The 11,747-nt window shown below is 33.0% G+C and overlaps 1 protein-coding gene across 1 annotated transcript; it reads left to right on the forward strand.

The window, feature by feature from the left end:
• Positions 1-768: 768 nt before the first annotated feature.
• On the forward strand, positions 769-11,433 carry LOC117124531 (centromere protein S-like). The gene is made up of 5 exons (XM_033270786.1): positions 769-970; positions 4,736-4,859; positions 5,992-6,025; positions 6,788-6,854; positions 9,823-11,433. The coding sequence occupies exons 1-5, from the start codon at positions 926-928 to the stop codon at positions 9,937-9,939; spliced, it is 387 nt and encodes a 128-aa protein (XP_033126677.1). The 5' UTR covers positions 769-925; the 3' UTR covers positions 9,940-11,433.
• Positions 11,434-11,747: the final 314 nt, after the last annotated feature.

The following is an 11,747-nucleotide window of genomic DNA, read 5'->3' on the forward strand; positions in this document are numbered from 1 at the left end:
CTCTTTTCCGTTCGGCGCATTTGCTATTCGGCCCTTTTAACATTACGTTCGGTGCTTTTACATTACGTTCGGTGCTTTTACATTACGTTCGGTGCTTTTTACATTACGTTCGGTGCTTTTTACATTACTTTCGGTGCTTTTAACATTACGTTCGGTGCTTTTTACATTACTTTCGGTGTTTTTACATTACGTTCGGTGATTTTTACATTACATTGCCGTTTGACATTTTTACCTCAGCCTCAATTTTTTCTTATTTTGTTCTTAATTTTTAAGCAATTTCAGGATCAGTGTTCTTATAAAATGTGTTCTTATATTTAAAAAAAGGTGTAAGTAAGTGTTCAATGTAATAAAAAAACACGATAGAATCAAAGTTTGAACAAAATAACATATCCAAAACAAGTCTACCTTATATTGAAAAACAAAATTTAAACTTTTCACAAAATTCGGCCAAATATAGTTTGGCCGTGACTTTTCAAACGTTACGGCCAGGCGAAGTTTTATACGGCCAGATATGAGGAATCTGGAACTGAGTCAAAAAGGCCAAATGGCAACCCTGTGTTTGTACATGGAGGTATTATAATACCTCCATGGTCCTACCTACACTGCAAGCCAAACTACTGTAGCCAAAGAGTATAAATTTCAGAGCCATATAAATTTTCATACACAGCGCCACCTAAAGGCGGAATGATTATTCGTTATCGCACAACGTCGGCAGAGGGCGTATACACGCTGCAAAACACAGGCAAAACACATGTAGAGTTAGCCAATGGTGTGATATGTCGATATCGCGCGAAAGTTTGTTTTGCGAAGTCAACACTGCGTCGTAGCCTTAACATACAGAAGTGGTTAAGCCTAGGCCTAGGACCTAATTAATTGTTTCTAACAAATTGTAGCCTAGATTTTTTTAAAGTTAGAATTAACTGATATGGATGAACAGGATAATGAATACGAAAAACTAGCTTACACTCAGGTAGGTTAATTTGGCCTTAATTTAACGAACGAGATTGAGAACTAGGCTAGGCTAGCTAGCATAACTAAAGCTAGTGGGTAGGAATAGGCTATAGGCCTTCATTCAGGCCCTAGAAGTTAGACTGGGCTAGTCAACTCGACCCCAAACCAAGCTAAGGTCAATTTGGCCCCAAGTCAACTCTGCCGAAAAGTCATCTCGGCCCAGTCAAATCGACCCCAAGTCTACTCAGGCCATTTTTAAATTTAAATAAATAAATCTTAAAATATATTTAAGATAGCCTATAATAATATTATAATAGGCGTCCGTAGGCCTAGGCCTACAGTACTAGACGCTTTAGGCCAACTTCGGCTGCTGACACCTTCGGCCGCGCCCTGTCAAACACCAAAATGTATGGAGTGCCTTTTGAGTGCTTTGCCGATTGGAAGTTGAATGCGCGCTATTGTTTGTCACGCTGATATACAGTGGTTGAATGAGCGCTATTATATCTATTCAATTCTTAACCTCAAATTCAGAAATACTCAGGCTTACATTGTTACAGATAGGCCTATACACACAGAACATGTCGCAACAATTAATATTAATAGTGTGTTAAAATTTCAGTGATAAAATTATATAATTTGTGAAAAAATCGTAACGAATTAAACATGGCAAACTTTGCGCTGCCACTTACACCATGGTTAACACAAGCAACATATTTGCAAGATTTTTAAACATTTTGACGATAATAATTGTTAAAGGTAAACATCATTGCTTGTTATCGATTATAGATCTCATTTTTTACATGTGCACTTGTTTACTATTCAGTAATGTAAATATAAAGACCTGAATTTTAAATCACCAATAAATTAAATATTTGATTAAGTAAATTAATTGATTGGCTTTATTGATATAAGTGTATGTACATTAAGGGCATGAGAATAGAGAGATATTCCTAAAGAATTTTTATTGACTAATGATTGACCAATTTACTCTAGATTTCTTTTTCCAACTCTTGTAAATAACACACTTTCATCACCCTCGCTAATGTGTTATTTTACATCCGATCTTGTATGAAAAGATAACATGAACAGACAACAGACATAAAAATAAATTATTTAAAAAAATGTTTTATTTTGTGGATAAAGGACGAAATTTGTGCACGTATATCATTCTAAATTTTATTTGACGAAATTCTATTTTGTGGATAAAGGAAACTGACGAAATATAAATAAAAATACAGTAAAAAATGTCTTTTGTAGTCTATTAATAAATAAAATACTGGAGCTTATTATACTTATACTGGAAATATAAATTACTGTACAATGAATAGGCCTACAGTTTCAAATTGTATAATGAATAACAATACTGTTCTGTAAAACAAATAAAATACTGAAGCTTTACAATTCTTCAATGTAAGACACAGCATGCGGTGTGGAGAAATGCCCAACTGGCGCTCCATATAAATCTCGAGTGGCCGAAGGTGTTGGCGGCCGAAGAAGTCATATCCCTACTAGACTAGGGCCTAAATTTATTTAAATTTAATTTTCAGTAAATTATTTCTTCCCACTTTCACTTAATGTGTTTTGTGGGAACTTGTAGATTCAGTTTAGAGGTGATACATGACTTCTTTGTTTAACACAGTTTGTTTGGATTGTAGATTAATTACTGTAGATATATAAATTGTTTAATTCCATTTCCCATTCTTTTTCTCAAATAATTTTCCTGTTTTTTACTATGGGCACATAGAAAAATATCCATATCCATTAAACAACAGGGGACTTAATGGACCAGTACACTGTGGTAGCCTCCAGTGGCTGAGCTGTCCTACAGGGGGGACTTATCAGTCTATCACTCCCACCTGAGTAAAAAATTTGGGAAATATTGATGCGGGAATAAAAAAAAATTATTTCAACAGCTTAAAACAACAATCTTGTGACTGAAAATACATTTTCTTTAAAAAACAATAAAATAAAGCAGTTTTATATAATATTTACAATATTCTTGCCAAATAAAAACAGTCACTCCCTCATCAATAAAAAAAAAGCAATATTCTATTGGCCCGATTAAAGAAAAAAAAAAAAACCACCTGCCCTCATGACTTTTTTTTTGAAGAAGAGTGATAATCTAATTTTTAGGGCGCTGGTTTGGGCCGAGTTTACTAGGGTCGAGTTGAAATGGGGCCGAGTTTACATGACTATTTTTATTATTGTCAGTTTTAAATGCTTTGGGAATTTATTTTTATCAATGTATTTTGTATGTCAGATGGTGACGGTCCCCTAATATTAGCTCACCAGTAATGGTTAGCTGAACACGTCAATCCTTATTAAATATTGTTTAAATAAAAAAAACTAAAATAAAATTAAATAATAAAAATAATTTTTAAAAATATGTAAATGAGTTGAAAAATAATTAGTAGAATATAATGTAGGCCTATAATGCAATTTAATGCCCATATTTTAAAGTATTTTAATTGCGTAGATTATACAGTAGTTTAAAAACTAGCTCAAAGTTGCCCAGAAAATCAATGGGAAAATAATGTGCAGAATTGTAATTACTGCATAATACATTGGTTATATATTAAGATTAGGTCAAAGGAAAGCCTGATTTTGGTAAAATCTGCGCGAAAATCAGCCCTTATTTTACAAAAATGCATGGACGGATTTCTAGGCCCTTGTGCAGGCCTTACTTTACAATCTACAGTGTTATGACCCTTCCATAATCTTCCCTTATTATAAAGCAAGTTCTCAAAGTGTTGGCCAATATTAACTTTGTTGTAATTCTGTAAACTATTATATTGTATTGTTTGTTAGCAGATAATGGCCCTAAGCAATAAATTTCAATGAATTGAAACATGTAATCTTTATGTAAATACTGTAGTCTCAATAATATGGTATCTCATACATGAGAGGTTGACTTGCAGTAATAATTGGAATCGTATGAAATAATAATGATAATAAATATTGACTTGGCCTATTTGGCTGAATTTGTGAAGGGCCAAGTTGGTTGATGGACCAAGTTGCTTAGGGCGAGACATTTTTTATACCTTGTTTCGTGAACTTATTTTTTTAAAGATCGTCAAAGGAAGGCAGCAAAAATATAAAAATAAAATTTAGTTTTCTTATTTACCAAATGGTTTTGCCAAAAACATCCAGACGGAGGAGGAAGTAAAAATAAAAGTTTATTGTTGAATGTAAACAATAGTGGTAATGAGATGGTTAAATGCTTTAAATTTATATAATTAGGAAGAAATATACATATCTTATTTTTGGCAGCTGTGGGTGTAATAAAAATAAGAAAACTTATTTTTTTCTGAAATTTCCTTTTTATCGTGGCTAAAAATAAAATGTTTAATTTTTATTTGAAATCATCATTATTGGTGGGCAGGGGTTCGCTAAACAAGGTATAAAAACGTCTTACCTAAGTGGTAAATTGATAGGGGGCCAAGTTATTTTAGAAGTAGAAGCAATGATCTTTCTCTTCTCAGAAACATGTAATAATATAGGAAAATTAATAAAAATATAGCAAATGTGCATTGTGAAAATCCACTCATTTCTTTTTTTTCATAAAAAGTGTAGTAAACAGAGGCCTATGTAAATGTCAGAAGATGCTAAACTATCTGGCTAATTAATAGTGGCAATTACAGTACAGTATGGAATAATTGTAAATCAAAGACCGAAACAATAGAGGGCAGAATTTATACTCTACATTCCATACTGTGTTTTTTGTTTTATTCTATGATCCCATTTGAATCTTTCATGTAATTTTGCATTCCATTAAACTTTTTAGAGACTGAAAGCAGCTATACATTTTTCAGTAGGCCAGATATGTGAAGAAGTTTCACAGGACACTGATGTTACATTTACGAAGCAAGTTATAGCAGCTTTTGCAGAAGCAACTTTTCGTCAGTGTGGTATGTATAAATGATTATCTGACTACTGTATTTGTTTAGTTGCCTGTTTTTGTAGATATATTCCTGCCTGGTAAACATAAGAACCTAACTGCATTGCATAGAAAATAAAAATATGTTTGTGGAAAATAAACCAAGTGTGAAATTCATTGGTGGTAAACTAAGACAATATTTATTCAGGGTGCGTAGATTCAGTGCAAACAATTAAAAAAATCTTGTGCAAAATTTTCACAGAAAACAGCTGTACAATTGCAGATTCATAGATCTGAATTTTTTGTGAGCCCTACTATTCAGTTGTGCCTTGCCTAGACAGAACTAATCATTTCAATAATGCCTAACACTTGCAGAATATGGTAGCTTAGAATTGAACGACTTGTAATCAACCTGTGCATGCACCACGTTGAATGACTTTTCTATGCCCATCAGGTTACTATTCAGTTTTTCTACCGAAAGCAGAGTGTGGTGGAGGGGGCGGGGGCAGGCTGTGCCAGTTTCCTGGGACAAGATAATTGAAAAAAAATGATAAGGTGTATTTGGAAAAGACAATATGTTGAATGACATTCACAGGTATTATGTCTCTAAAGATAATTGAAAAAAAATTATAAGGTGTATTTGGAAAAGACAATATGTTGAACGACAATGACATTCAGAGGTATTATATCTCTAATTGTCAGAATTAGGCATCTAATAGATAAAACGATGGATTTTCGGAGGCTTTGTCCCCAAATTCCCACCAGGATTCTTCCTCCTTGACCCTGCTGGGAGCCTCTATTTTATTTTATTCAATTTCCAGTTGAAAATACACAAAAATATACATAAAACAATAGTACAATCAGCACCTGAGGGTAGCCATAAAGTGGGATCAATTCAAAGAATTGCACTGTCAAGTGGCTTTCCCAACTAAGAGTACTTAAATAAGTATTAAAATTCAATATGATTGATCACTTTCTTGAGCTCCCTTCTACTCTATGGGCCATCCCAGACCCCTCTTGGGGACCAAGAACTTTGCAGCCTCAAGGCCCAGGGTTGCTCTTGATGGTGCAACGATAAAATTCAATACATTATATTGATTTTTGTATTTTTGTTTACTTTGATATTAGGCATGATTAATCACTTGCATGTTCATTATTCTCAGAAACTGTTGCAGTGGATTTGGAGTTGTTTGCAAAGTAAGTTTGTTGTTGAATTTTTTATTGAATGAATGTTATTGATTGAATGGATCTTGTCTTCAGTCCTCGGCCTTGTGGTCAGAGGTTCCGTATATTATTATTATTATTATTATTATTATTTTATTATTACACTTTTTTTTATAACAACCAGTAAAATTTTTTGTCAAGGCTCAGTGTTCTTATCTTTTTGCCGATTTCAGGCTCAAACTGTTCTTATTTTATTCTCATTTTTACACACTTTTCAAACACCAAATTATTATTGTTGTATATTACTGTACTGTATTAGACTATGGTATTATATACTATGGTATTATAATTCTGTAAGATATAATTGTATCTGAACAACTTATACATATGTAGGCTTTATATGTACTGCATAATGATAGAAATTCTCCAACTACTTGTAACTTTTACATTTACTTTTTTTTATATTTATGTGTGCAGTATGTTTTTTTAACCTGTTTTTATAATGTATGTATGTATTTATTGAAATGAAAATGTTCCCACCAGAAATCTTTTCTGGACAATAAACTCTTTGAATCTGAATCCTTTTGTACTTCGATGCTTATTGTCCTTGTCTTGCCTTTTTTCATGCTTTCCATTTTGATTGGGTTTTTTTTTTTTTTTTTTTTTTTTTTAACATTTTTAGATAGGGCTATTTTATCTACCTTGATTTAATCAATTTTATATTGTTCAAATTCAATTTTGCAATATTGGAAATAGCAATAAAGTTTATTTGTCAACACCTTATTTTTTCTACAGGCATGGTAAGAGGTCAGTGATAAATAATGAAGACGTTAAGTTGTTGGCAAGGAGAAGTGATGCTTTAGTAAGTATTATCTTATACTAGTAATTATTTTAGTTTGTTTTACCAAAGTCATTGGACTTGTGATACCCACCATCCACAATGAGCGACTTCATTATATAAATAATGAGTTCATTTGAATGCACCATGAAATTCATTTCAATGCACCATGATTATTCTCAGAAATAGATTTATGTCCTCAATGACTATAAATTATTTAATTTTGATCTTGAATGAACATTTTCCATTCACCATTTAAGGTGTGATTATGAAATGCCTTAATGATACTGGATCTGGCATTATTGCAAACATTTCTGGATGAAGTGTTCCGGAAAGCCGTTAGAACACTGTAGTCATTAATTGATATTTATATGAATGAGTGGGTGTCATGAAAATGGCCTATATTTCTCAACTGAGATGTGACTCAGAGCTGTTAGGGTTGGGTGGGGTCCACACTGAAGTTTTCCTCTATTAAATTTACACAACCAAAGCTTGTATGATTGTTCCATCATTAATGCTCCCATACAGTACTCAACTAAATACTACATGTTTCATTTTTCACTGCAACAACACCTCACCCTAGTTTAGTTGTCCTAACTGGGTCATCAGTCTAAAAGTTTGCAGAATGCTACACTAGCCAACACCCAGAAAATGCTGCAGTCATTAACAATCTGTGTAAGTAGTAGTGAATATGTGTGAGCTTGGGCAATGCTTAGATGCAACTATGACATGTATGTGTGTGGGAGTAGGTGTGTGTGTGTTGGGGGAGAGGTTAACAAAATAGTGATATAGTAATCACCTCAGGTACTGTATGATTTAGTATACAGTTGGAAATTGACGTGCAAGTCTTACAATTAATGAATAATAATTTGAATATTGAATGTAAAAACTGTTTTGACCAATGAGAATTAAGGTGTGGTGGATTATTCTAAAGTGGAAGCTACCAGAGCCCAACATACTGCCTAACGAAGTGCCTGCGTGCACCCGGGTGTGACAGCAACGTTTTTATCGACATCGGTGGGTGGAGCCCTGTTCTGGATACTTATACCGATAGCGCAAATGCTTTTTTGGAACTGTTTTAGTTTAAGTACCGTAGTTTAAGTCAAAAGTATTTACTGCTTGTTATCTTTTCTTTTTGTAAAGCGCATTGAGGCTTTTTTGCGAAATGCGCTATAGAAGTATGGAATTATTTTTATTATTCTAATTATAGGCCGATATTTTGAACTTGGTTAAGCAAAAGGATTTGTCCATTTTTGTGAAGTGCTTCTCCAATTTTAAACAATATCACCCTCAGCCTTGTGTGTTACATTCATATACATAACTATAAGACTTGCGTGTCATTTTAAAGTACAATACACTAAATTACTTATGATGACGTCTAGAAGAAATAAGTCATAGATTATTGATGTCAAATTTTTATTTCTAACATACATGACATTAGTTCCTATAACGAGGTGTGCAAACATGATTTTAGGCTCCTGGAAAAGCTGATTGAAAGATCCACAAAAGCTGAAGAAGATTTTATATTTCTAATGTAACAATAAAGTGCTTAGAGGCTCTGTTGTTATGATTGAAGCACTCCGCCTAACATATTATTATCATAATTAGTCCTATACACAATACTCAGGGTATTTTGTATTTTTATTTCCTAATAATGAAACAAGCATCTTAGATTTTAAGTGTCATTCTGTGTTATGACACTTTCAGTAATATTTTTTTTTCTCATAACTATTGCCTGGCTTGGGGTAAAGTGGTCTGAAGGTAGCAATAACATGCAATATTTTTCTATGCATTATCACACAAAAGGAACGGAGGTAATCGTTGTAGCAATTCGGTTAACAAGCATAAAGTTGTATTCAAGAATAACAAGCATAATATAGTACCATACTTTGTTATGACTCAGAGAGATGATGAAATATGGTAACAGTCACACTTTGCATGGTTGCAGATTAAAGGCTGATTTTTAAGCTCTGTCCAGAATATCAAATTTTATAGTCATGATGTGCCTATATATGGTCATGATGTGCATATATATAGTCATGTTGTGCCTATATATGGTCATAATGTGCCTATATATGGTCATGATGTGATGTCATGGCCATAATTAGGCATGTCGCATGTTTTTGTCAAAAAAAAAATTTGATAGTCTGGACAGGTCTTAAGAGTAGTTGGTGAAGAGAAATTTAAAAAGATGATATGAAATTGAAAGTAGTCATATGAAATAAATATTTGTGGCAAAGACAGGCCAAACTGGTCACTTGTTCGCAATTTGCCAAAACAAGCTGGAATGTCAACATTTTTTAAATCTTGCACAAAACTGTATATATCTATACATCATGCCATGCTGGTATTTTCCCCATTTTCAATGTTAAAACATTTTTAACGATTTCGTGATAGTCTCTGCCTGAGAAATGCCCGAAATCATAAACTTTGAAGGCTGATTTCTCATATATTGTTTGTTCTTTAAACAGCTCTATGTTTGAGTGCTTATAACTCCATAAGAAAATGTCGGATTTGAATTGTTCTTTTACCATTTTATAGCTCTTATTTTACAGTTTATTTTTGCGACCAGTGACTGGTTTGGCTTGTCTTTGCCACATTTTATATTTCTGCTAATGTTATTACAGTACTATACTTTGTAGTGAGATGTATTTGTTGAATACTTTTTACAAATGCTTTGTAAAAATGGTAATAATGCCTCCTCAATGGAGGGCACCATTGAGAAAGAGGTTCTGAAGTTGAATTTTTGTGTTGTGTAATAATCTTATTATGATTAATGACAATACAGTTATAGTAAGTTTTATGGCCTTTTAAATTTCTTTAAAAAACAGACCCTGGATATGCAAATTCAAGTTAAAGCCAAATTTGCATTATTGTCAGCCAGTCGCATATTATGACATTAGCAGAGTGCTGATGAATTTCTGATTGACATATTATTATTATTATTATTATTATTATTATTATTATTATTATTATTATTATTATTTTTCAGGCTAACCATATAAAAGCAATGAGTGACAAGCTAACAGCCGCCAATGCAGCAGAAAAGGAAGAAAAAGGGAAGCGGAATCGCAAGAAAAAATCCACAGTTGTGATAGATGATGAGTAGATAAATAAATTGAGACACTATTTCTAATGTAACAATGTGAAATGCTTAGGGACTTTGTTGGTATGATTGAAGCACTGTGCCTAACATATTAATATTATTGTAATTAGTCCTATGCACAATACACTGTGTATTTTGAATAATTTCCTAATAATGAAACGATTAGCATCTTAGCCTTTAAGTGTTATCCTTTGTTATGACAATTTCGGTAATAATATTTTTTCCTCATGAATATTGCCTGGCTTGGGGTAAAGTAGTCTAAAGGTACTCAAAAAACTGCATTATATTAAATCCAATTCAGCTCAGAGTTTCTACCTAAATGCTAGGCACTGTGTGACGTTAACAAAATATTTTTTTTATTGCTGCCTTTTACTAAAAATCTTTATTTTAGATAACCTGTTCAGTAGACATCTCTACTTCTCATAATGAAGTTTATTTCATTTATTTCGTCACTTGAACATGAAATACAATATGCAGGACAATTAAAAATGTTTTCAGAAGGTGGACTGGATTGCCAATAGCAAATGTAATCACTTTAAATGTGGCTCTCCAAACCCATTCAATAAAATACAAATTATTAGGTCACATGTACATAAAATTTATATACTGTACTGCAATAAATTACCATAAAATATTTAGGGAGCAATAACAAGGGAAGTGGAGTTGTTTCCTAAGGGAGTGGAGTTATTTCCTGTCAAGCATTTTATCAAGCTCTTCAACTCCACTTTAACAAATTAGGTATTGGGAAAAATGATATGAAGAGAAAAAAATAAGTTTCCTGAAATGACTTGGTCAAATAAAAATGAAAACATATTTCCTCTCCAGGCTTTTTTTACTTCATTTGTATGAATTGCCCATAGCAGTAGCGGATCGAGGAATCCGAAATAGAGGGGATCCAGGGAGGGAGTTTTACAAATGCAGGGTAAGAACACCTCAGGTTGATGGTTTTTTTTTATTTATGATTATAGCACCATTGGCCCCATTACTGCATGTGCCTTATAAAATTAGTCATTATTTTAAATAACATAGTCTGTTTCATTGGTTTGAAACATACAGTATAGTTGTATATCTGGTAAAGATAACTGTACTTTATAGTCATTACAGTTATGATTTACAATAGGTCTGTTATAATGTAGATTAATTTTAATTTTTGTATTACTGTATGTTCTTAAATGAAAGGTCCTACGCTTTGTGGCTTTTTCCTTTTGAGTGCAAGTAGGCCTGAGATAATCCTGGTAATTTTAAGATAGACATACCTGTCATTTAAGACAATGATGGTGTTATGATTTTTACTTTATCATTTGAATTATGTTTGACCCCGAAGGCTGCAATTGCCAGACAATGATTGTACAGTGTGATACTGTACATTCAACTTTATTTAGGCATACATAGACTTGCCACAGTCTCTTATTTTTTATTATTTTTCTCATTCTGGACAGCGCCACCAATGAGAAAGTTAATTTTGACGCCAATTAAATTAGGTATGGCGCGCACTAAGTGCAATAAAAAGTGAGTAACCTAAAATTAGGGCCTGGAACCCAGGCTAAGGCATACAGTACTGTATTATTACAGGTACATCTCAATTATTAGCGCAAACCAATGCCAACAAACCAATAAGGAAACATTTACCCATACACGTATAATTTCTGACCAGCCAAGAAGCGGTCGCCTAATGATTTCAGTACACGTTATCCATGATCTTCAGTAGACTCATCAATGGAATCGAGTCGTAGACGCATCCATATTCAAAGAAAGAAAGTACAGAACCGTAATGTTAAACTTAATAAACACCTTACTATTACAGTATTGGC

This window comes from Anneissia japonica, unplaced genomic scaffold, assembly GCF_011630105.1.
Source record: "Anneissia japonica isolate Jap-2015-1 unplaced genomic scaffold, ASM1163010v1 scaffold287833_len2544123_cov190, whole genome shotgun sequence".
NCBI lineage: Eukaryota > Metazoa > Echinodermata > Crinoidea > Comatulida > Comatulidae > Anneissia > Anneissia japonica.

Excerpts from the sequence above, each read along its gene's own strand:
- LOC117124531 (XM_033270786.1), top strand. The coding sequence starts at position 926 with ATGGATGAACAGGATAATGAATACGAAAAACTAGCTTACACTCAG. Across the intron at positions 4,860-5,991 it reads AGCAACTTTTCGTCAGTGTG|AAACTGTTGCAGTGGATTTG; the intron begins GTATGTATAAAT and ends CATTATTCTCAG. Across the intron at positions 6,855-9,822 it reads CAAGGAGAAGTGATGCTTTA|GCTAACCATATAAAAGCAAT; the intron begins GTAAGTATTATC and ends ATTATTTTTCAG.